The sequence below is a fragment of the Benincasa hispida genome, chromosome 12 (assembly GCF_027475165.1).
Source record: "Benincasa hispida cultivar pf3 chromosome 12, pf3_genome.v1.1, whole genome shotgun sequence".
NCBI lineage: Eukaryota > Viridiplantae > Streptophyta > Magnoliopsida > Cucurbitales > Cucurbitaceae > Benincasa > Benincasa hispida.
The window spans coordinates 67,324,528-67,350,853 of NC_143489.1; the positions used below are offsets into that span (position 1 = coordinate 67,324,528).

The 26,326-nt window shown below is 38.2% G+C and overlaps 2 protein-coding genes and 1 pseudogene across 7 annotated transcripts; 1 reads left to right on the plus strand and 2 right to left on the minus strand.

Annotated features, from left to right (window-relative positions):
• The first annotated feature begins 502 nt into the window (after positions 1 to 502).
• Positions 503 to 1,795, plus strand: LOC120092970 (peroxidase 40). The gene is made up of 4 exons (XM_090308421.1): positions 503 to 718; positions 788 to 979; positions 1,079 to 1,244; positions 1,315 to 1,795. Exons 1-4 carry the CDS (start codon positions 503 to 505, stop codon positions 1,716 to 1,718), a joined length of 978 nt encoding a protein of 325 aa, XP_090164547.1. The 3' UTR covers positions 1,719 to 1,795.
• A 7-nt stretch (positions 1,796 to 1,802) lies between these two features.
• FCA (flowering time control protein FCA) lies at positions 1,803 to 17,266 on the minus strand. 6 transcript variants are annotated; one of them, XM_090308162.1, is made up of 18 exons: positions 16,721 to 17,266; positions 15,620 to 15,690; positions 14,864 to 14,942; positions 11,161 to 11,243; positions 11,031 to 11,082; positions 10,508 to 10,575; positions 10,149 to 10,215; positions 9,348 to 9,427; positions 9,189 to 9,253; positions 8,808 to 8,867; positions 8,231 to 8,375; positions 4,511 to 4,582; positions 3,855 to 4,403; positions 3,524 to 3,727; positions 3,249 to 3,443; positions 2,922 to 2,987; positions 2,796 to 2,844; positions 1,803 to 2,268 (listed from the first exon to the last, which is right to left on the minus strand). In XM_090308162.1, exons 1-17 carry the CDS (start codon positions 16,848 to 16,850, stop codon positions 2,803 to 2,805), a joined length of 2,028 nt encoding a protein of 675 aa, XP_090164288.1. In that variant the 5' UTR covers positions 16,851 to 17,266; the 3' UTR covers positions 1,803 to 2,268; positions 2,796 to 2,802. The 6 variants fall into 6 exon arrangements, with proteins under 6 accessions (XP_090164288.1, XP_038907167.2, XP_090164291.1 ...); XM_039051239.2 differs by having other exon boundaries at positions 3,855 to 4,415; positions 16,721 to 17,257; XM_090308165.1 differs by having other exon boundaries at positions 3,524 to 3,715; positions 3,855 to 4,415; positions 8,231 to 8,312; positions 16,721 to 17,251.
• Positions 11,634 to 11,745, minus strand: LOC120068679 (U2 spliceosomal RNA; annotated as a pseudogene).
• Positions 17,267 to 26,326: the final 9,060 nt, after the last annotated feature.

Sequence of the window (26,326 nt, forward strand, 5' to 3'; positions counted from 1 at the left end):
CTTGCCGAACTAATAACCCGCCGCTTGGAAGTGAAATCTTGGACGAAAGTTAGCATTGAAACAATGTGATAGTGACTTAAAACAAGAATTGGTCACACAGTTTCAAGTAATCATCATATCCATTACAAGTCCTAATTGAAATAACAAGGATAATAATCAACTTTTTTTTTAAAAAAAAAAAATAAGTTTATTCCAAGTATAGGGTAGACTGTAGAGTTTTTTTTTTTTTTTTTTTTTTGGGAAATTTAATCTAATTTTAACCTCATTACTATTTCTTTGTGTTCCAACTAACACTTTGTATATAGCCCCATCCAGTACCTATTTTGGCAAACTTCACTATTCTTTCCAACAACTCACTGGTCATGTAGCAGTTTGATTTCTAGCATACTTTATACAATACACATATAAAAGAACCACTACTCCATCATCCCCATCACTCCATTTCGTTTGCCTTTGGAACTCAAAAATGGCAACGTATCTCGTTTTCCATCTTTGTCTAATAATGTCTAACCTTATTGCACTCGCTTCGGCAAACATGCAAGCTTCGTATGGAGGAGGAGACGAAAACCAGCCACTGTTTGGCACACCGCCTATCTGCCCGGAGGCAGAAGCCATCGTCTTCTCTTGGGTCCAAACCGCCATCGCCGAGGACCCCCGAATGGCAGCATCTTTGCTTCGACTCCATTTCCACGACTGCTTTGTTAATGAAAGTCATAGTGTTTTTTGTACTTTTAAAGTGCATCGAAAGGTTTTCATGAATATGAGTGAATTTCTTGTTTTGATACAGGGGTGTGATGCTTCTGTTTTGCTGGATGACAATGAGAACTTTCTAGGAGAAAAGACAGCAGCTCCAAATGTGAACTCATTGAGGGGATTTGAAGTGATTGATGCTATAAAATCTGAGATTGAATCTGTTTGCCCACAGACAGTTTCGTGTGCTGACATTCTAGCAATTGCAGCCAGAGACTCTGTTGGACTAGTGAGTTTATTATTGAACACAGAATTCTAGCAATTACAAAGAACGTCTTGTTCTCACACTTTGTGTTTTCCTTTTCTTCTTTTTCCAAACAATTTGTAGTCAGGAGGGCCTTTTTGGAAAGTGGAATTTGGAAGAGGAGATAGCATAAGTGCTAGCAAATCAGCCGCACAAAACAACATTCCTGGCCCAAACTCCACTGTAGCCACCCTAGTTTCTAAGTTTCAAAACCTTGGTCTTTCTCTCAGAGATATGGTTGCTCTCTCAGGTAAAACCATTTTGGTTTGTTTCATTTATTTACCTTTCACTCTGGCTGATTGTTTTCACAATTTGTGAAGGGGGGCATACACTGGGAAAAGCCAGATGCGTGACATTCAGTTCTAGGCTGCTACCCAATAGCGGCAGCCCCAACGAAGGAGCAAATCAAGAGTTTATTGAGTCACTAAAACAGCTCTGTTCGGTATCTGGTAGTGGCTCGACACTGGCACAGCTTGACATTGTAACCCCAGCAACGTTTGACAACCAATATTATATTAATCTTCTCTCTGGAGAGGGGTTACTCCAATCTGATCATGTTCTTGTGACTGGGGATCACCAGACAAGAGAGATAGTCGAAAACTATGCCGTCGACCCAGTTGCCTTCTTTGAAGATTTCAAGCAGTCAATGGTGAAGATGGGAAGCCTCAAACCACCAGCTGGAACACAGACCATGATCCGAACTAATTGTCGAACTGTAAGCTAGATTATACTCAGTTTCAATATCTCTACCCAACCAGAAAAAAAAAATGAAAAGATTAGATAACTTGCTAAATTCGAGAAGGTACTATTGTCAAACTAGTATGTTAAGTAAATGAATCACGGCTACAAAAGAAAGTCTACATATCCTCTTGAACTCCCAACTTTTACGATGTGCATGACAAAAGAGCCGCCAGTATTTGCTGAGAAACTAAGAAGGCAGCACAAAAGACTAATTTATAAGTACATAAACGCTTTATGAGCAATACAGGAACTTTAAGCAATATGATACATTCATAGCATTATGTTATAACAAAGCCGATGCATTTAGATGTTCTCTATGGTGCCACGGTATTAACTGCAACAGAATATCATCTCACGGTAAAGAGAATTTGCGGCAGACAAACTCCCTTGAAGCATTGCTCATCTTATCTGTAGTTTCTGTACCTTACAAAGCTGTTCCCTGCCTTGAACTTCAAGGCAACAGGAGCCTAATATCTTCATTTCACAACTTAAATGGCAGATGAATGTAGATCCCATTGTTCCACTTCAAGCTCCTGAAGACCAAATAGTTGTACCATAGTAAATGAGGCTATGTAATTCACAATACCTCCAAGGACGTCGTTGTAGACCCAGTTTATCATTTCTCAAGTATACAGTTAAGTGGTCTTATAATAAGGAACATGAAATGAAGTTGTACACACGCCTCGAATGTTAGTCTAACAGTGTATGCTTGACGATTTCTTGTTTCTTTACATATCAATTTCTATAATTAAATTAAGCCCAAGAAATATGACATTCAATTATAACCCTTGCTTTCATTTGTCTTTTCTAATATACAGTTGAGCACATGATTATGGTATCCAAACCTTATTAATTGGATAACAGCATGTCTGTTACGTCTTTTGTGTCTTTTGCATCGTATATATCTACTGAAGGTTAGAATTTTCACACTTCATTAATTGTTTATTTATATGTATATATATATGTGTGTGTATATGTATATCACGACGTTTCACCCTAATCCCAAGTACTCAACTCTTACAAGCCGAACATACGCCACATATGGAATTAGAAAACAAACCTGCTGATTATTTATTCTTCCATGCCCACTCTTGAGTTGCCGGAAATCCCTGAGGTACATAGTAAATTACATGAAGTTGACTCGGGAGAAGTAGAGTGGTTGCATTAAAATATAAGCACAATGTACCTGGTGGAAGCGAGTAGGATCATTTACTGAGCTATTGGCTGGCTGCAATTGTGTATAAGCACCTTCCTGCATAATGACAGAATAAAATTAGATACAAAATACACAAACTGAAGGTCACAGTAGTAGTACTGTAACAAAGGCCGTAGGTACCCCCAAGCAAAACCAAAGATAATAAAAGATGAAGAAATCGTAAGAGAATCCAACAAAGATATTGTACTAGCTAAAAAGTCCAGTCATAATAAAGTGGACCAACCAAAATAAAGAAAGAATTTCTATAACTCTCAAATCCAACAATGAAAAATGGAACTGGTAATAGAGTAGACAGACCTGTGAATGGAATGAAGGTTGCTGTAGCGGCTGAGGGTGGGGCATCTGTGTCTGGAACTGAATTTGAAGCTGGGCTTGGGGAGTTTGAGAGAGTTGCTGGCTAGATAGTACTTGAGGATGTGGCTGGTTATGAGGCTGCAGTACCGGTGGCTTTTGTTGTTGCTCAATCGCCGAAAGCTCTTCAGGTTTCTCCCACTGCAGGTTTACACATGAGAACACTAACCACACAAATCACTGCAAAGCTTCATAAAGTTGGAAGGTTCAAAGAAACTTACCTTGCTCTCACCGGTAACACTGTTATAATAGTATTTATAACCATCAGGAGAAGTGTGCTCGGTCCAATTGCATTTCACAGGAGCCACAACTTGGGTATTTATGGCTACAGGAGGAACTGTAGATGTATGTGCATCTGAAGTTGCAGAAGCGGCGCTGGCAGCTGTCTGTGGCACAACCCCTCCCCAGTGAGACTGCAAGGGCATCTAAAACAACAGACATTATATGTTTAACCTTAAATTGGGGGATCAAAATGTCTTATGGTCGCATGTACCTCAAAAATCCAAACTTAATCTATTAGTATAGAGATATCCTCTTGCTATTACTCGTTACCTGCTGCTTAATAGTCTGGGAACTCAGTTGCAATGTTGAACTTTGATTTGATGGTTGTATCAGCTGCAACTGCTGCTGTAGCTGAGAGAATGCCTGCTGGGAAGACTGGAACCTAGCCTGTAGAGTTTGTTTTTGTTGTGACAGCATGTGCGCTAACTGAGAAGGTGAATTCTGAGATGGCTGAATTGGAGTAGGAAGCTGCTGTTGATTAGGGGCAGCAGCATGGGATTGTAAGTTCATACTTAAAGGAGTATGTGTTGCTGCAGCAGATGAGGCACCCTGCTGGACCATAGCCTGAGATACCGGCAACTGCGCACCTAAACCAGGTGACCCTTGGGAAGGTGCAGGCTGACCAAAAGGCAATTGACCAGAAGAATTGAAGTTTTGTGGTTGATTATGCTGTTGTGCTAATGCTGGAGATGTATGTGTCTGAGAATAGGGAGAAGCATGAGGGTGCAATTGACTCGAAGGTGGCAATTGTTTCGGTGACTGAATAGTTTTTAGTACTGGTGAAGCTTGCAGGCCTAACGGTGGATGTTGGCTTGCAGACTGATTAAAATTCTAACAAATTCAGAAAACATTAGAGATTTTTCGGAATGCCTATGATACAATCTAGCAGGTAACCTAAAAAGAATCATAAATCAACATCCAATTACCTGTTGAGAAGCCAAGGATGCTGGATTGACTAACCCTTGACTGGGACCTCTGAACCCACCAGCAGGACCACCCTAAAAATTATGCAAGCACATTCGTTAGGCAACTTATATCCATACCCATTGACCTAAGAGTATAATCATGAGTGAAATGACAAAATAGGCCACAGAAGGAAGAGCCAGATCAGGAAATGAAATTTTAAAAACTAAACTCAAATATTACACATGAAGATGATTGATTTGATCATACATGACTGAACAATCCAAAACATGATCATAACATCAAATAATTGATAACCAAACAGCTTGTCATTATATTCAGTACCATCAGTAAAATATTAAGAAGAAAGACCAATTAGAATATCGATTAAATGCAAATGCCTGAACCCTAGCAAAACTACACCATATAGCTTACTAATGAACTACCAGAGGCAGCAGTATCCTCTAGTAGATAGGAGGCCTAGAAGCAAACGTATTTTCAGGTTTTTTGCAGGCTGTGAATGTGTAAAATAAATTTTCATGCACGCTGAGGCTGATTATGTCTAACCAGAAGACCTCTTTATAATTACCTACATATCTAAAAAAACTAAGGCAAGATCCAATACAAGGAATAAGATTATAAAGAAAAGGTTCCATAAAGTCCTTGCGTCATTTCTCTTTTTCGATTGATAAGTTCTAACGTCCCCCTTTTGAATAGGTCTCAGGTGGTAAGTTTAAGGGTTTCTTATAAGAGCCTCTGGTCTTCTCTATTACTTCGAGCTATCCTTTTTTGTGAAATGTTCTATTGGGGATGGATTGGACACCTATAATGGGAGTGGGAGAGAAACCTCCCTGTTCCTTGTTTCCTCATCTTTACCACCGGTCGAGAAGAGGTTACACTAGATAGCCTAAGTCTAGCCTAGCCTTCCCCTAATAGTTCTTCCATTCTCACAATTTTCGTCGTGCGCTTTCTAATTGTAAGGGTTATGAGGTTGTCAATCGCCTCTCTGTCATCTCTAATCAGGCTCCACGTTTTAAAAGAAGGGATTTTAGATCTTGGCTTCTGGTGCCCTGTAAGGGCTTTCCCAATAGTTTTTTTTTTTTTTTTTCAGATTCTCTGTGCTCCTCCCCTTCAGGGCCCTGCATTTTTCTCTCTTTGGCAGGTCAAAGTACCTAAGAAAGTGAGAACTTTTGCCTGGCAAGTTTTGCATGTGAGAGTGAATACTCAAATGTATCCAAAAGCTTTCCTCCATGGTGTTGCCATCCTTAATGTCAATGGTGTGTCCATTATAGGAGAGTGGAAAAGGATCTTGACCATGGGATTGTGAGTTTGTTGTTTAGGACCTTTGGGCTTGTGCTTGCTTGTAATAAAGGTTGTTGTTAGTTGTCTAAGGAGGTCCTCTTGAATCCTCCTTTTCATGACAAAGGAAGGGTTCTTTGGCAATCTTTTTTCTTTTTTCTTTTCTTTCTTTCTTCTTCTTCTTTCTTTTCTTTTCTTTTCTTTTCTTTTTTTTTTTTTTTTTTTTTTTTTTTTGCTTTGTTGTGAGGCATTCAGCTTGAAAGGAATGGTAGCATTTTTTATGAGGTCCAGTAGTCAAGTGGATCCTAGGGTTGTGGTTAGGTTAACTCATGTTCGTGGGTGTCTATTAATATGAATTTTTTGTAATTATTAGCTTAGTATGATTCTTTTGGATTAGAGTCCTCTAACAGATTCAATGGCATCGCTTATTCCTCTAAGCATGCTACCAGTCCTAGCTACTGATACTGGCTGGAGGGCATAGGCCCCTTGACCTAGAAATGGATCCAACCTGACCCAAAGATTGCTCGGGGTTGGATAATCTATCAAATGCTGATTAAGTGTGGAGGATATAGGTTGTTTAAGAAGAGGCCCCCTTCGCATGACCTAGAAAGAAAAATCAGTCCGTGCTACTATAAGGCCTCTAAACTCCTTCCTCAGGATCAGTTTCATGAATCTGAGGTCAAGATCAAGTTGCATTCCTTGTGAAAGAAGAAATGATTGAGTATGCCATTGATGTCTGGGATCGAGGTTTTTCCTTGTGTTAATGGATCTCCTCTTACTTACGCATTTCCAAGAAAATCATGATCCCATCTCGATCATAGTGAATGAATGAGAATCGACGAGAGCTATGCCCTTTTAGTCTTTGTATAAGGGTTGAAGCCCCTTTCCATAATTGAACGTGAGAACTCTTTTGTTTTTTGTATTGCCCGTGTATATTGTTTCATGATTTGATCTATCTGAATGAAAGTTTGAATTCCTTTTTTTTATTGAAACATTTGCTTTTATTGAGAAAAAAAAAATAAAGGAATACAAGGGCCACAAAATAAAATAAAATAAAAAATAAATAAACCAAAGCCCTTTTAGAGAAAGGTTTTCCAACCAAGTAAGAGATTACCTAGAGGATAATTACAAAAAATCTTCAAAAACAAAACCAAAGCTCAATGAGAAACATGAAACCTCACCACGGACCATACATCACCATGGCCCCTCTCCATACCTCTAAAAACTTTGTTATTCCTCTCCCCCAAATGTCCCACCAAATAGTGCACACCCCAACTAACCATAAAAACCAGTCTTTCTTGAAGGGCAAATGGGGAAGGAACTCCTTGATCAACTCCCGAATATCTCTTTGGCGAGCTAACTCAAAGCCAAACTCTTGGAAGAAACAATTCCCCACGAACCTTGTAAACTGACACCTTCAAAGAATTTGATCTAGGTCTTCCTCCGCCTTCCAACAAAAAGGCCCCATAAGCGAAGACTTCCTTCTTAAAAGCCTATCAATAGTGTTCACACGACCAAGCAATACTTGTCAGGTAAAAAATTTAATCTTCTTAGGGATCTTAATCCTCTAAAGCCCATCGAAGACCGACTCTCTATCAGGAAAGGGATCCGACAACAACCGGTAAAAAAGGATTTGCAAGAAAAACCATCGAGAAGATTATAACTCCAAATGTGAATATCCCTTCTTCCCAACCTAAAATTGAACTCATCAAGCAAAACCAACAAAAGGCAACCTCCGTCATTGCCTTATTGAACAAAGGACGGCGAAAACCAAAGGAGAAAGACACCGAGCTCCCAAAGCAAACCAAGAAATCAGAAATATGACAATTTTAAGAAGAGAGATGATATAAACTAGAAAACGCGGAGCAAAGGAGTCTATCCCCCATCCACTGATCTTCCAAAAAATAAGTATCCTTAGCTTCCCGAACATGAAGGGAGAAAGAAGGGAGCTCAAGAGAAATATCTTTCCACGAATTCTGAAATGTTCCTCTAAATCCCTTTAGACAGCCATTCAAAGGGATGGAGGCCGTGTTAACATATATCTAACATCAAGATAAACTGGTGTGTTAACTAGTCGACCAATACCAAAAGGAGCAAGTTGAAAATGTTGAGGTTGTGAGGTTGAGGTTTTCATGGCTATGTATTGAAATATTAATATCATACGAGTTCTCTCCTAATCCTTTTAGAAGCACTTGTATTTCCGCTTTGCTCATTGTATAACTCTCTTGTACTTTGAGTTTTAGCTCCTCTCTATTCATTAATATAATGAATCGTTTCCTTTTCAAAAAAAAATATCATACGAGTTCTCTGATATCAAATATGGTTTGGTTAAAGAGAGGGCAAGTTGACCAAAATACTGCTATTGCTATACATAGAGCTACATAAATCACATCACAACATTAACAGCACTAAAAATTACATGTCAAAAGGTAATAATAAATTACCATATTCAAAGGTAGTCCCATTTCACTGGACCTAGGAGGCAACTGACCCCCAAAGGGATGAGATCCAGCATCAACAGGTGGCCTGAAACCTCGCACATCAATTGGAATTTGATCACCCATAAATTCACCAAAATTAGGCGTTGGTCTGCTAAAAGCACAAAAAATATCAACAGCATGATTAGAAAATGTCAAGACAATGCAAATTCAAGGAGTAATATCGCATGCTGTGAACCATGGCTCAAGAAGAAAGTAAGGACTTTATGGACCATGTGGTTGTGGCTTTTCTCTGGGAACTGGGAAGTTTTTTTTGGGGAAGAAACCTGCTAATTAGGAAGATGCTTGGTAGGTGATTAGGATGCTAATTAGGACTTTATGAACCATGTAGATGCTAATTAGGATGATTATGGACTAGATGGAGAGTGTTTTTATTCCCTAGTAGGGGGTTGCCCACTTTTTATTTTTGGTTCTTCTCATTTGATCAAAAAAAATTTGATGATTAGTTTCTCTCTTCAGCAACTTCATTAAAAACAAACTAAGACAATGGCCACCGAAAGGTATCTCCCACGACGAATTTTACCTTGGCCCAGGCGCTTGAAAGCGAGAGCCAAAACCTGGACCTCCAAATGCAGGAGGGCCCCTGAAAAAGCAAGATCCTCAAGTTACAAGGTTTTTAATAATTATATATATATATATAATAATAATAATAATAATAATTTTTTTAAAAAAAAAAGGAAGAAGAAGAAGAAAGAAAGAAAGACGGACAGAAGAATAAAAAAATTAAGGGTGTAAAATACATGAAATATACATGACGTGAGGGCCAAATTTCAGAATAAGACAAGAACGCAAAGTTCAAACCAAGAGTTAAGAAAATGTTAAAGAAGAAAATAAAGGAAGAAAGCCTTCAAAGAATCTATTTTCAATTTCAAAATTTGATCATAAAGACTACATCATATCAAACCTTGAATCTCCAGATTTGGGCTTCTTTGGGTCAGCAAAGCGGACACTTAATGGTTGATCACAACCCTAATTGTAGTTAAGGAAATTTGTTAAGTAATAGGCTTTGGTAATAAATACTGCAGAACAAAAAAAAATCATGAACTCAAGAATATAGACTTACTCTCATCGTGAAAATTCCATTAAGAGCATTTATAGCCGCTAGTGCCATGTCCCTATGGGAATACTTCACAAATCCACACCCTTCAAAATTGCACGATTAGAAACATAAGGAAAAGCAAAATAATGGTAGCAATAGCAATAATGACGATGAGTTGGTGATGATAAGTTTTGGATCTAATAGTTGAACGGCCTAGCATAGCAGTGCATAGCTGAAGGTGCTAAAAGTATACTGGTACAATATATATTGCCACCACTGATGCAAAAATTTATTCAATACAATCAACTAAATTCTATTTTCTCAACAACTTTTGTCTGATGTCTCCAAAGATCCATTTTGTATTGATATTGGAAGAAATTTTACAAAAATCCATTTAAAAATAATAAAAACAAATATAATAATAATAAATAAACAAATTGTGCCATAAAAGATATATTGAGACTTATTTTCTTATTTTCACCTTGCATAAGTAGATCTAAGCTACTTCTTGTTCCTGCCTATCTTCTTCCTCTTAGAACTTAGACAGACAAAAACAGGTACTCAAAATCCTAGATTTCTGTATTGATAAACGCTGAATCAAAGTTGAGCATTGTCCATTTATTTCAAGCATGAAGCATCTATGACTCTTTTCAATACCAAATAATGAAGAATTCTAACCAACAGAACATCAAAATCTAAATCATTTATACATTTAACAATATACACTCTCCATATTACACAACAACAGGGATAAAAAATTGTTTAACTTCTTCTAATTGTCAAAGTAACACTTAAAACAAGATCAAACAAATTTGAAAAGCATACCACGACTCTGTTTCATTTCATCCCGCATAAGGTAAACATCTTCAACTACTCCATAGGGAGCAAAGATCTGAAAATAAAAATATTGATTAATGTCTTGAACTATTGGAAGTAACCCATATGATTTTAGTCCATGCAGAAGCATTAAGAAGACCAAGGCATACACACATCCCCAACCAAAAACCAAGTGACAGTATACATTAGGTCAAAACTCTAAAGAAAATAAACTTCAAAGAGCTCAACAAAACCAAAGTTCATAATTTGTCTGATGGCTCAAAAAAGAGAAAGGAAAAGAAGTAGAAATGGATAACATGTGACAGTAATATCAAGATGAAAAGGGTTTAGCCACAGTTATAACATACTTCCTTAACTTCTTTTTCTGAAGCTTGTTTATTTAGTGAGCCAACAAACAATTTGTACTCAACTGCACCTGCAGGAAATAAGTAAAAGAAAGAAAAATGAATGAAATGACAAAAGGAAAATTTTATATAGATTCACCATTCTACTGACTTGGAAGGCTGGCATGCCTAATTCCAGATCAACTAAATCATTCTTTAAGCTTTTCATTCGCACTCACAAAAATAAAAGCTTAGTATTATAATGACCAAAACATTAGTTTCAGAAAATTTAGTTTAGAGTTAAGTTCCACCTCATTAACTATCTAGCATTATACTTCAATCACGCTGTGTCCAGATTGAAATTCATATCTTAGTCCAACTTTCTGTTTGTCATTTTCAAAATTGAATCTCTCAGATGTAACAGCCAAATGTTCAAAAATAGCACACCCTAGCGCACAAAAAAATGGGGGGGGGGAAGACAAAACAAATGGCGAGGATTGATGAAGGTTAATAAATAAGACGAAAGCCAGATCCATGAGTCAATTACCAAGGCGCTCTCGCTCTCCATCAGCATATCTAACTTGAATAGGGCCCGCTCCCTGTAAATATATATAAGATATATAGTAGCATTGCACACGAGATATATATCAACAATATTTGGGGGAAGGGAAACTCACCCCAGGAAGGGTATGTTGATTGTGCAAGTTCCTAATTGCTCTATCAGCTTCTTCTGAGGTAGTATATTTTACAAAACAACATCCTGCATGAGTAAAGGCTGTTCTGATTGGACTACATTGAATCATAACTTTTAACTAATGGAGTTACATTTATGTATGAACAGATATGTAAACAGACATTTACATCTAACCATAACCACAAGACAAATGAAGAGGCTACAACACGGTCGATGTAAATTAATGCTACATCCACATCTATCGTTTCACTACAATCTACAGAAAGGCTAACTTTACAGTTCACATCATAAAAATTACATCAACTACAAAACATGAAAATGTAATAGAAAGGGATACAAACACACACAGAGAAATGGAAAAGGAAAATTAATACATATAAATGTTGGTTACAACCTGCCATCTACAAACACACAGGAAGATATAAGTAAAGAACACCAAGAACCCCTCAACAGTCATAAAGATTGAAAGCCAGTTTCCTACTAAAGACAGAAAAAAGCATCAAGAGAAAATTAAACTGATAAGAACAGAAACTACATTTGATCTTAGCCATAAGGCCGAGAAAGGTATAAAAAGCATCCAAGGAATATAAGCACACAACTTTAACTCCATTTATTCAGTACAAACAGGACCACCTGTAGAGATAAACTACAGCAGCCGTCGGCATGAGATCGTGGCTAGATTACACATTCAATGTTCTCCGCAGGAAAAGAATTGAAAACCACAAAAGCAACCACTGATTAACCATCTTATGCAAAATAGAAACTAAAAGACTAGGAGGAGTTCAAATGTTGGAAAAGACAGCTATCAAAAATTTCTCAGCATCAAGCATTCGGAATAAGCTAGAAAAATGCTGATGTGCGCATTATGATTGCCTAAATAATCATTATGATTGATCGTTGTTTTCATCCATCAGCACCACCACCACGACCACCATTAGTATCAATTGATTATGATGGTAGAAAGAAGCCACAAGCTCTATATTTGAAGGTCAATGACTATTTCTTTACATTTCCATGTTATATATATCACTTTTACGATAGCTAGAGAATGTCTCACTTACAAACTTAAAGACAATATCATATCCCAGTCCTAAAATTTTAATTTAATAGGCCAAGCCTAACGAACAGCCTGCCCTACAATTCTTTTTGGGGAGATAGAACAACTTTCATTGAGATAAAAATGAAAGAATACACGACATATAAAAACCAAGGCCACCAAAAGAGAAAGGAAGGCCTCGAAAAGAAGGGCTCCAACTATACAAAATAGAACTTATAGAGAAGTTACAAAAAATCTTTGAAACCACAGCCAAAGAGAAATATGATATCTAACAAGAGACCAAACCTCAAAAGATCCCCTCTCTAACCCCCTAAACAACCTATTATTTTGTTCCCTCACAGAACCCAAAGAACAGCACACACACCGGCCATCCATAAAATACGCCCCATCTAATAAAAAAAGGCAGATGGAAGAGGAACTCCTCATATTACTAGAAACCTTGTCAGGCAAGTGAGAACCCAAACATCTAAAAGAAAAAATCTCACACACCTCTTGCAAACTCACAACGGCAACAATATGATCCAAGGATTCCTCTGTCTTCCGAAAAAGAATACAACAAAACAAACCAACAAGCAAGGGAATCTCCCTTGCAAGCTAATCCACCGTATTAGCGCGGATCACATGCACTCCCTCTATTAAACAACACACTCACTCAATCAAATAAAACGAAAACTTGCTGTAATTTAATCACAAAAAGTACATTGATCACCTGCTACATGCAGCCATGAAATACGTTAAGTAAAGCCATCAGAAACCTCCACAACTGCACTATTCTACCTTATCGAAACCTTTACTAACAAAATTGCAAAAGGTTTGATAATGACATTATACTGCCTCCTACTATCTAATTAAAGCAGAGAACTTGAATAGGAAGACAAAATATCATCCAAAAGACAGTAAACTTCCAACTGGTAAACTCAGAGGCTTGAGCATCCATCCAACAAAAGTATTAAAATCTATACTTGACATGGAACGTCCAACAATGAAAACGCCACTTGGCACGCCAGTGCAATAAAATGAATCATCCGAGTAGATTGAAGGACATATCCTCCAAAACTCAACGTGATTGTATTGACAGCAGCATCGTGTTGCTCAAACCAATTCTGCAGTCAGGTTTTACTTATAATCCTCCTTTTGTAGCCCCATGAGAAAGTTATCGTAACTCCTAAGATCTAGGCCTTTGTATATTATTATTTTATACATTCTACAAAATTTCTTGTTTCCAGAAACAAAAAATGTGAGGATGTATCCTGCAACTGCCACAATGCAACATTTACACAAGGTAGTGTTGATGATGATAATAATAACATTTGTGGACTAGAAAAATGCATGATCATATATCACAACCAACAAAGACACAGGATCTCCTTCTGCAAGAAGAAGAGAATAAATCAAGACTTCAAACAACAGGAGATAAACGCCAGTGGCCCAGTGCTAAACTCTAGAATAAATTCACAAGTTCATAGTTCTTGAAAACACGGCAAACCAGATAAAATTAATCAAGAACAAAAACGTCCTAAAAAGAATTTAACACAGCAACCCATACAAAAGCAACAGTGACAAGTTTGCAGTTGAGCTACGTGTTCCTTTTACAGGCTACTAAGAGCACAGGTACAAAAGGGAATTTTAAAACATCACAATAAGTGGGGAAAGAGTGGATGAGTTTCACAGGGTCAAAAAGGCAGAGTTTCATGTTGCAGCAGAACTCCCAAAGAGTCTTGCTTGAGACAGCATAATATGTAACAACATCACATTTATCATCAGACATGATGGGTCTTCTTTCATTTGTTTGGATAAAAATGGAAAACATGATCAACAAGGCAACAAAACAATCCATGTGCTCGATACTACAATAAACTTAACCTACTCAGAGAAACATACATGCAGCCTGAAAATCCCCGCACTCATCCATTCATTCTATGAATATCATAAAAGAAAGCTATCAGTTACCAACTATCCAACCATACATACACCTCACAAAATCCATTGCAAGCCACTTGGAGATTCAACATCATACCCATCACTATTATATATTCCACACCAATAACAATGCAACGTTTGAAACCCTTTAAAAGAACAACATTCACCACAATTAAAAAAGGGGGACAAACAGAAAAAAAGAAGAAGAAGCACACACTCACACATTCAAATCTTCCAAATTTACAATATATATGAACATAATTTTTATAGAAAACCGTGTATTTTCTAAATTAATAATCCTGTACATTTGTCATACTATAAACCCTGACATAAAAAAATTTAAAAAAAAAAAAAAAAAAAAAAAAACCTAAACTGCTGGCAGCAGACACTCCCATTACAAAAGGAAAACAAAAAAAAAAAAACCAAAAAAAGGATTATATCCTTCATTGCTGCAGCTAGTCAGCCAAGGCACGGTCTTTTGTGCTCCACTGCCATACAAAACTTGATATTATAGCAGGTTTACATGCCTTGTCTTCTTCTTGTTTGGCATGATGGACAAAAAGTTATGATCGCAACGAAAACCAACAAGCACCAAACTTGTTGCAAAAACAAACTGAGACGAGCTCACGATTTCTTCGAGCCTCTCAAACCCTGAAATGACATGTGTATGAACCAAAAGTGATTCATACAAAATAGAAGTTATGCTTACCTTGTTGCTGGCCTGTTCTCTTATCCTTTATCAAAGCTACTTCAATCACATTTCCATGTTCTTCAAACAACGGGCGAATCTGGTATCAAATAAGCAAATTTTTATTTAAGAAACTTATCTACATGAAGAAAAATCAAAGTGAAACCAAATGAAGGTCATTCAAAAGCACATACCAAAACCACTAACCAAAGCCCCTCAAAAGTTACAGTGGCTCCAGGAGTTAGTGATCATAGACAAAGGATGACAACAAGAATACTTGGTCACACGGACCCAAAACATAGCATTGAAGTGAACTACACATTTTTTCCCAAGTTCCCTCACTCTCTATAATCCTCCTATTTCTCTCAAACCATATATCCCCAGAAGGGTAGCACAGAACATAGCTAGCCACAAAGGACATTTATCCAACACAGGGGGTGTAAGACACTTTCCTCCATTTAGAAAGACCACAGAACTCAATAAGCATCCTAATTGTTCTCACCACCTCTAAACAAGAGATCCAATAGGAATCTCATAATACAATAATGCTTCAATGCCTAAAACTTCTTAAACCTCCCAACTCACCAAGCACCCCTTCTATAATGCAAGTAAAAGAATGTGAAAACATTTAATCTCTAGAAGAAATGCCACACCTAGATTTTCTCATATCATAAAAGAATTAATGACATGCCTTGCTTCAATTCGTTAATACGGCGTAAACAAGTGGAGAATTGACTTTGAGGCTTTTCAACAACTTGATGAATACTTAAGACTTACAATTTCTTCTGTGGCTGTCCTTGGAACGGATCCAACAAATAGCTTGGCAAAATTGCTTCCATCGGAATGATCTGAAGATAGAAGATGATGATATTAGCAAGCTGCAAGATTAGTGAAGATGTTGCCTAAATATGCGAGAACTACACTAAGAATATCCCACACATTGATCACATAGAAAGGAGAGTTTGTGTTTCTCGTCATATATACATTAACCTCAACAAAGTTTTACAAAACAGGTAACACATTAGTGTGTGTGTGTACCACCACAGTGTTTATCACTTATCTTTTTTTAGATTAGAAACAATTTCATTGATGGTTGAAATATCCCAAGATACAAAAGAAGGCCATTAAAGGGTACACAAAAGATGTTTCCAATTTGCAATAACAAAAGAAAAATTACGGCTTTTTATAGGCGGTAAATCTTTACACCACAATGTTTATCATTTATCACATCACACGATACAACAATTAAAATGACACAAAGTTCAATGCATCTCATAAAAAAGTTGAATTAGGATGACTAGAAAATGATACCCCCCACCCAAAGCCGATCGATGGTTAACAGTTACAAGGAACTTTCTTTTCCCTTCAACCCTTTTGATAGATGGTTAACAGTTACAAGGAACTTTCTTTTCCCTTCAACCCTTTTGATAGAAGCTAATTTTGATCAAAGTAATCGATAGTACTCCACATAAAGTTCAATTTTTCAGAACATAATTCAGATATTGAATAAAGTTTTAACCATATCTCAAAGAACGCTCATAAGGGTCGGAGGAAGTGAGAAGAACAAAAAAATGGACATTCTTTTGCAAGTGTAAAAAACTGGTATGATACAAGAAACATCATACACTCGAACTCCGAACCTCTTAGCATACATCATGGGCACAGTGTTCCAAAGAAGACGTTTTTTTATCTTTATAACATTATATTCTATGTGATTCGTATAAAGATTTGAAAAACTCAACTAAGCACAAAAAACATACAGAAGCAACAAAGCGAAAACTCGCATGAAAATAACTGCAAAAAGATTACCTAGTGTTCTTATCAATGAACAAAAGAAAAGAAAAAGCAATTAAATTAATCCACAAAATCTAACCTAACCTGGAGAACTTCCACGGCCAGCGAAAGGGTAACCCCGTTTCTGTCCTACAACAGGTGGCGGCTGGAAACCGGACCCAAAACCACCACCCCCAGGACCAGGAATTGGACGGAATCCCCCGCCAGTTCCCATCGGGCGAAAACCAGCAGCAGCGGGAGTAGAGTAGCGAGGCGGGCTGTCGAAAGGCCGACGGTTAGCTCCAGCAACGCCGCCGCGGAAGTTACTGGGGCTCCGGCGAGTGTCGTGGTGGTTCACGGGGGAGTCCGAGAAGCGAGAAGGAGCTGCAGAGTGACGAAAGGGATGGGAATCTTGGTCGGGGCCATAGCGGTCTCCTCTGTGCCTCTCCAGATTTGCGGAAGTGAGAAATCGAATACCCAAATTTGTGCAGTCCTCTTGGGGACTGTGAGTCTGTAAAGTGAAAGCGAAATTCCAAAATCTGAGCTCTCAGTCGATACCTTTGGGCGAGGCGAAGAGAAGATGGAGTCAGACTCGGGAGGAAGAAGAGGAATCCCGCGCTGTCACACGGAGGAGGGAAGTCTAATATAATTAATTATATTAATAATAAATAAACAATGATAATTTTATATGGGCCTGACAGGAATGTGGGCCGGAAGGTAAATAATCCCATTAAACCCAATGGGCTGTTTCAGTAGCCCATCCCGTTCTCGGTTGTATTCTGAGCCCGTCCTGGAGAAGATCCATAATTAAAGAAGGGTTAAATTGTAAACAACCCAAAAAAAAAACACTAATCATTTTTTTTGGGGGGTAAAATACATTTTTTATCTGTAAAGTTTAGATTTAGCATTCATTTGATCTTTAAAGTTTTAAACGAGACATTTTAGTCCCTTAAATTTAAAAAATAGTTTTAAATGGTCCTTAACTTAATGTTAGTTTACCATTAAAAAAAAATGATGAGTATCGAATGATCGTAATCAATTGGTATGACATATTCTAATAAGTTGGCTTCAAATGGTTACTCTTTTAATGGGATGGTTTTTCTTTTTTCTCGCTTTCCTCTCCTTTCTTCTACTTCTTCTTTCTCATTCACATCTTCTAGAAGCCACCACACTACTGCCACCATGGCACTATCACATGAAATGTCATGCACAGCTCAAATCTGAGAAAAAATAGCTTTAGATTTGGATTTTCTTCTCCCCCCCCCCCCTCCTCCTCCTCCTCCTCCTCCTCCTCCTCCTCCTTCATTTCTTTGACTTCTTTTTCGTTCTTATCAACATCTTATTGTCACCCTCGTCATCTCAGCATAAAATGCAGTAGCCTAATTGATGACAGAGACATAATGAGAGAACAAATTCAAATTTATGTTTTTTTAAAAAAAAAAGAAGAAGAAGAAGAATTTCAAACGAGGTTGACTAGTCCTTTGGAGTAAATAATCAGATTCCCTCACATCTATTAGAGTATATTGGCATGCAGCTGAATCGACAAGGATCAATAAGCATTCTAATGAGTTTTTGCCGGAGAACTCTTTCCTTTGTATTTTATTTATCAAAGCATGCCGAATAGCGATTAAAACTTTATATTTTTCGATTCCTGATCTGCTTCTTCTGTACGGTGGGCTCATTAGGGCGGGACTCTGGCACCGAAGGCTAGGGATCACACTTACACAAAATTGTTTAAGGTCAACAGTTCTGGACCGAATAAATGGTGGTTGTTAAGTTCAGTTCCAAGAGTTGGTTCTGTCTAATGGTTGAGAATGTCTCATCCCAGCGAAGGGGTATATGATCACCCCACCGGTGACATTTGTCCTGCCTCACTAGGGCATCATTGCAAGATAGAAGTCTTTCACTTAGAGTACTTGAAACTATTTTGCAAAACTAATTAGTTAAATGTGGTTTAGCAAAATCTAATAAAGTTTTGTTCGTATTTTCAGCAACAACTTTTCAAAATGGCAACAACCACGTTAGCATTGCTTAGCGCTAAAAAATTAACTAGCGACAATTTTTCTACATGGAAACACATGATCACCACAATTCTCATCATCGAGGATCTCATGTTCGTTCTTACAGAGGTCTGTTCTCCTATTCTAACTCCAAATGTCGCTCGAAATGTTCAGGAGGCATACAAGCGATGGACACAAGCGAATGAGAAGGTCCGAGCCTACATCTTGGCAATTTTTTCTGAAGTCTTGGCCAAGAAACATGAGCCTACGGTCTCAGCACGTGAGATCATGGAGTCCCTGCGGCAGATGCTTGGACAATCGTCTGAACAGCTTATGCATGAGGCTTTTAAGTATATATTCAACTCCAAAATGGAATAAGGCACCTTTGTTCGATAACATGTGTTTAACATGATGGTCCACTTCAATGTGGCAGAGTTGAATGGGTCTACCATTGATGAGGGCAACCAGGTTAGCATACTCCTGCATTCTTTGCTGGAGAGTTTTCTGCACTTTGTTAGTAATGTGATTCTTAACACAGTGAAATATAACCGTATAACTCTTCTTAAGTTGCAGACCTACCAATCTTTACTGAAAAGTAAAAAGAGGAAGAAGGTTCAGGCAAATGTTGCTTCATCCTCCAGGACGTTTCATAGAGGTTCGACCTCAGGGATGAAGTCTGCACCTTCTACTTATAACTCTGCAAAGGGGAAGAAGAATAAGGGTGGTAAAGGAAAAGGTAAGACACCTGCTAACCAACCCACCACATGTCTCCCCAAGAAGGCGTCCACCGGTTGAAAAGGGGAACACTGTAATCAGAATGGACACTGAAAGAGGAACTGTCCTCGTTATCTGAAAGAGAGGAAGGCCGCCAAGGCTAAAGCCAAGCAGATAAAGGTAAATAAGATTTACTCGTTCTTGAAACTTGTTTAGTGGAGAATGATGATTAAGCTTGGATAATTGATTCGGGCGCCACTAATCACGTTTGTTATTCCTTTCAAGTGATTAGATCCTGGCAACAGTTGGAGGCTGGTGAGATGACGATGCAAGTAGGCACTGGGCACGTTGTCTTAGTTGTGGCAGTGGGAGGACTTCAATTAGCTTTACATAATAGGTTTCTAGTTTTGAATGATGTATATATTGTTCCCGAATTTAAGAGGAACCTCATTTTTTGTAAAGTGTTTGTTACAATGTAAATACACTATTTCTTTCAATGTGGATAAAGAGTTTATTCATAAAGATGGTGTTATTATTTGTACAACAAATCTGGAAAGTAATTTATACGTGCTAAGGCCGTTAGCCATTAATTCCCTCCATAACACAGAATTGTTTAAAACTGTCGTAACTCAATCAAAACGTCGATGTATTTCTCCAAAAGAAAATGCCCATCTTTGGCATCTTCATTTAGGACACATCAATCTCAATAGGATTGAGAAATTGGTGAAGAATGGACTTCTAAGTGAGTTAGAAGAAAATTCTTTACCAATGTGTGAGTCTTGCTTTGAGGGTAAGATGACTAAACGACCTTTTACTGAAAAATGTTATAGAGCAAAAGAGCATTTTGAGTTAGTACATTCTGACCTTTGTGGTTTTGTGAATGTGCGAGCCCGAGGTGGCTATGAGTATTTTATCAGTTTTACTGATGATTACTCTAGATACAAGTATGTTTATCTCATACAACGGAAGTCTAAATCCTTTGAAAAGTTCAATAGTTCAAGACTGAAGTTGAAAACGCATTTGATAGACAGATTAAAATACTTCGATCGGATCGAGGTGGAGAGTTTTTGGACTCGGGATTCCAGGACTATTTGATAACATATGAAATCGTTTTCCAACTCTCAGCATCGGATACACCTCAGCAGAATGGTGAAATAGAACCTTGTTGGACCGAGTTACACTTCCTTGTCGCACTTGTTTTGAGGTTTTGTAGTGGAGACTGTGGTATATATACTCAATTGTGTTCCCTCCAAGAGTGTTGTTATAACACCTCTAAAGTTGCGAAACGGGCGTAAAGCTAGTTTACGTCACTTTCGCATTTGGGGTTACCCTGCACACGTGCTTGAGGCTAATCCCAATAAGTTGGAACCACGGTCAAGGTTATGTCTCTTTGTTGACTACCTTAAAGGTACACGATGGGGTTATTTTTATGATCTAATAGAAAATAGGGTGTTTGTTTCAACGAACACTACTTTCCTACAGGAGAATCATATAAGGGAACATAGTCCACAAAGTAAAGTTGTGTTGCGTGAGCTTTCCAATGAAACTACTGAAACTTCAACAAGAGTTGTTGAAGAGCCTGCTACATTAGCAATAGTTGTTGATAGAAGTTCACCTAGTAGGTCGATTCCACCTCAAGACTTGAGGGAACCTCGATGTAGTGGGAAGGTTACCGCCCGTTCACTATATGGGTTTCACGGAAATCCTTGTTATGGTAGCAGATGGCAACGTTAAGGATCCATTGTCTTATCAGAAGGCAATGGAGGATGTTGACTAGGATGAATGGGTCAGGGTCATGGATCTCGAGATGAAGTCGATGTACTTCAACTCAGTATGGGATCTTGTAGATCAGCCTGATGAGGTAAGACCTATAGGTTGTAAATGGATCTACAAGCATAAACAGGGTGCTAATGGGAAGGTACAGACCTTCAAGGCTCGACTTATGGTAAAGGGTTATACCCAGGTAGGGGGAGTCGACTATGAGGAGACGTTCTCGCCTGTTGCCATGTTAAAGTCAATCCGCATCCTCATGTCCATTGCAGCTTATTATAATTATGAGATCTGGAAAATGGACGTCAAGACGACCTTTCTGAATGGCAATCTTGAGGATACCATTTATATGGTGCAACCCAAGGGATTCATAGCCCAAGGTCAATAACCATCGATCCATTTACGGGCTGAAACAGGCATCTCGATCTTGGAACATACGTTTTGATACTGCAATCAAGTCGTATGGCTTTGACCAAAACGTTGATGAACCTTGTGTCTGGAAGAAGGTCATCAATGCTTCAGTAGTCTTCTTAGTGTTGTAAGTAGACGATATACTACTCATTGGGAATGATGTAGGTCTACTGACTGCAGTTAAGAACTGGCTAACGTCCCAATTCCAAATGAAAGATTTGGGAGAGGCTCCGTTTGTTATAAGTATACAAATCTTTTTGGGATCGTAAGAACAAAGTGCTAGCACTGTCTTAGGCATCGTACATTGACAGGATGTTGCTCAAGTACTCGATGCAGGACTCCAAAAGGGGCCTACTTCCGTTCAGGCATGGAGTCACTTTGTCTAAGGACATGTGTCTTGAGACCCCTCGAGAAGTTGAGGAAATGAGACGGGTCCCATATGCGTCTACCGTTGGCAGTTTGATGTATGTGATGCCCTGTACTCATCCAGACATCTGTTACATTGTGGGCATAGTCAGTAGGTATCAGTCTAACCCAGGACAGGGTCACTGAACCGCAGTGAAGAACATCTTCAAGTATCTTCGGTGAACGAGGGACTACATGCTTGTGTATGGACCTAGGGATCTAATCCTTACTGGATACACGGATTCTGACTTTCAGACTGATAATAACTCTTGTAAGTCCACATCAGGGCCAGTCTTTACTCCTAACGGAGGGGTTGTAGCGTGGCGAAGTACTAAGCATGGGTGATCGCCGACTCCACTATGAAGGCGAAGTACGTAGCGGCTTTCAAAGCTGTTAAGGAAGCCGTCTGGCTCATAAAGTTCTTAACAAAACTGGAAGTTGTTCCAGATATGTCTAAGCCCATTACCCTTTATTGTGATAATAGTAGGGCAGTGGAGTACTCTAAGGAGCCTATGAGTCATAGGCACGACAAACACATCGAGTAGAAGTATCATTTGATCTGCGAGATAGTGCATCAAGGAGACATGATAGTCACGAAGATTGCTTCAGAGCACAATGTTGTTGACCTATTTACGAAGGCTCTCGTGGCTACAGTATTTGAGAGTCACCTACAGAGCATAGGTCAACAGGATCGCCCACGGGTGGACTAGGGAAAGTGGGAGGTTTTCTTGTACTGGGCTTTTATGCCTTAGTTTATTATTTTGTACTAGTTTTCTGTACACCCCACTTCGCTTTAGGACAAGTGGGAGATTGTTGGGGTTGATGCTCTAAAGTCTCGTGTCCTATAGTTTATAAATAGTTTGTACAAACGCTTATGTTGTATAATATATGATATTTACTTCACATCTTGTTTTTGCTCAGTTGTATGTTTTATTTGCTTTACCACAAGCCAATAAACATAAAATCCCTAGTTATCTGTATGTAACTTAAGCATGTATGTGGTGACATATAAGTGGATTATGTCTTGAGTGATAACCAAAATGATTTGTAGTATATGGATATAGGAGGGAAACCTAATCCTGGTAACGCTACGGATGTGACCCGCTTTGTGGAATGGTCACAATTGTTGTGACTTGTCACAGATGGTCTGATCCTGATCGTTCGTGTAGGGGACATGCGAGTGGGGGCGTCCTATACAAAAAGTTTGTATAAGACCTGACCACGAAGTGTTAGCGTCCCGTTATATAACACTGTTCATGACAGAGACTTTACTTCACTAGGATGACCATAGGTAACATGACTTCAATCTTGAGTGAGTTGGGAACTCCTGCCATTGAGAGCGGTTCTTTGATTTGTATAGGTGCGAGTGGCCAGATCACCGATTCAAACCTACCATTTTAGGGATTCGTCTAATTTGGGAGTTGAGAACTCAGCTACACAAGATGGAATTCACTCCTTCCCCGAGACAGGGGCAAGTAGATAGATAGCTCCCTTAAGGGCTAATTCCAAGGCTTGGACGATGTGGTGCCACACACATTCTGTTGGCCTGAGAGGTGTTCACACATAGTTGGACTATGTTGTATTGTTCATTAGAGGAATCAGTGGTACTTAAGGAGTGAGATGTAACTATAGAGACAAAACAGTAAATTGGCCCAGTTGTACTTACGAGCATATGTGAAGGATTGTCGTACTCATGATTGGTTATATCTGATAGACACATAAATATATCTGTGGTAAAAAGAGTTTAGCTGCTGGTCTTTAGTGGAATATCTGGCAGTTAACAAATGGTGGATCTCGTGGCTAAAGAGTTTAGTCAGCTATTTAAGTATCGTTGGAGTTTCGAGCCACAAGTCCATAAGGTCCCCTAGGTAGCTTGGATAAAGTCGAAAATCAATTTTTGAGTTAATTTGAAATGTTCAAATTGACAAGAGTGAGCTCGATTATATAATTGACTAAATGTATGAGATACATTATTTTTTGAGGAAATTAGATATAAATATGATTTATATCAAATGGAGGAGAAATTACTGTAGTAGATATATGACATCAAACTATAGGGTAAGAATATAATATGATTATATTCATTTATTAATTAAATTGATTAATTTTATGATAATTGGCTGAAATCCTCTTCTTGATCGGGCGTTAGTGGGAGAATCCGTATTCGGTTATTGTAACTGAAGAATAAAATTAAAATTTATTTCATTTTGCAAGGGTTCATAAAAAAATTCGCAATCATTGTGAAAACGCCTTGATCGCTTAGTTGAGAGCCTATACGATAGAGCTTCATCGGTTAAATGATCTCACGTCTTTCTCTAAACGATCGCCTAGCGTGCCGCGTTTTTTTTACTAGAAGATCGCTTAATAAAACCTACATGATCGTGTAGCTTTGTCTAAACGATAAGCATCCCCGCTATACGATAGCTTTCTCTCCACTTGCTTATTGTCTACACGATCAGCCCATTCCTCCGACCTCTACCAAATTCAACAAATACCACGCTTTGGATTCTCACTCCGAAAATACCTAGGGCTCTAAGTGGTGGTGTCGCCCCACTTCTGCTTGCTCTTGCTTGTTCTTGTTGATGTCGTTCATGTAGACTATCGTGCTGCTGTAGCTGACTATTTTGCTGGGCGATAGAGAACGTAAAGGTTCTTCCGCTGCATTGAGTTTGAAATTGAAGAGAGTCTTCAATTGGTATGTGAACTCAATCCCTTGTATTTTATTTATCAAAGCATGCCATTAATAAGTATAATTTACATAACTGTTGATTAGAATGTGTGTGTGGTATTTCGGTCACAATGAAATCGGAAAGATCCGAACACGCTCATGGATGCTCTTCGTTAAGAGTTCCTTCAGGCCTTTAGCCGAACCACTTAAACACAAACACTTGTGTTATTTCTTTCTTACTCTATGATCATTTAGTATTTACTTAAGTATCGTTTTTACGATCGCTTAGTTCCTATCGCATAGTGTACTTGATCGTTTAGCTCCGCATCTCATCGTCTATACGATTGTCTAGCTCTTCAATTGTTGTCTATACAATCGTTTAACTCTAATCAATTATCGTCTACAAAATCGTCTAGTGCTTTGTTCTATCATTTATATAATCGAACTATCGTCTAGTTCTTTGGAGCTTCATTTACACGATTGAGCTGCCATTAGGTAATGACAGAAGAGTTTTCAAGCCTTAAGCATATAGCCCCCCCCTGAGTCTTGAAGTGTACTTGACCGTTAATTTTGTGTAATTTGTGATTGCAAACAAGAAGATCGTAGTCATATGGGACAATAGGTTGGTTAGTTGCTTCCACCATCGTTCCATGATCCTCTTCCTTACCCATGAACATAACCTCTTTGTCCACTATTTTCTAGAGGTGGTTACCTATTGGTGAAGTTTTGTTGTTGTCGTTGTTTATTTCCACTAAGGTTAATGGTTTGTGGTGAGTTTCACAGATGAAGATAAACTCCCGAATAAGGTTGCTTTGAGAATATTTTGCAGATCAAAACGATTTTTCAAGCTCAGTATCTCAAACTAAAGTTTAGACCATTTTATGCTCATTCGTCCTTGAATTGTTGCAACCATTGGATATATTATTCATCCAGTTTGATTAGGACTTATGAATATTGGGGTTGATGCCTTAAATCTCGTGTGTTTTGTAATTTGTAATTTTTTTACAAATTATTTATTTAATAAAATAAGATATTATTTTATTTGATATTTAGTATGTATTAACCCAATCCAATAACTTAAGTTCCAAGGTTATTTTATGTAACTTAAACATGTATGTGGTTGACATACAGGTAGATTATGTTTAAATAGTAACATAAATGGTCTGTAGTATATAGATAAGGTTGAGTACCTTATTCTGGTGACACTACGGATATGACCCATTTTCTAATTATTACAATAGTGGTAAAATGTTACGAAAATCTGATCCTGATTGTTCATGTAGAGATATATGAGTGGGATATCCTATACAAAGAGATTAATATTTCATTAAGATGACCATAGGTGACTTGACCTTGATTATGAGTGAGTTGTGGACTTCCGTCTATGAGTGTGATTCTTTGATCTGTATGAGTGTGAGTGACTAAATTCGCAGACTCAATAAGCCTACCATTTTGAGGATTTGTCCGAGTGGGAAACTGGGAACACAACTAGACAAGATGAAGTTCACTCATTCTCATCTTGAGAGTAAGTAGATGAATTATTCTCTTAAAGGCTGATTTCGAGTATTGAACAATGAGGCGCTTCACCCTCTTACTGGCCAAAGAGGGGTCTAGTTTATAAATAGACTATAACTAATTGTTCATTAGAGAAATCAACGGTACTTGAGGAGTTAGATGTAACTACAGGTGTAAAATAGTAATATGATCTAGCTATAGTTACGAGCAATTCGTGAAGAGTCAACT

Bases quoted from the DNA above. Each gene is read 5' to 3' on its own strand.
- LOC120092970 (XM_090308421.1), top strand. From the start codon at position 503: ATGTCTAACCTTATTGCACTCGCTTCGGCAAACATGCAAGCTTCGTAT. The intron at 719-787 runs GTTTTTTGTACT...GTTTTGATACAG, and splicing joins TTGTTAATGAAAGTCATAGT to GGGTGTGATGCTTCTGTTTT. The intron at 980-1,078 runs GTGAGTTTATTA...AACAATTTGTAG, and splicing joins CCAGAGACTCTGTTGGACTA to TCAGGAGGGCCTTTTTGGAA.
- FCA (XM_039051239.2), bottom strand. From the start codon at position 16,850: ATGGGAACTGGCGGGGGATTCCGTCCAATTCCTGGTCCTGGGGGTGGT. The intron at 11,083-11,160 runs GTGAGTTTCCCT...ATATATTTACAG, and splicing joins ATCAACATACCCTTCCTGGG to GGAGCGGGCCCTATTCAAGT. The intron at 4,583-8,230 runs GTAATTTATTAT...CATAATTTTTAG, and splicing joins TGGGACTACCTTTGAATATG to GGTGGTCCTGCTGGTGGGTT.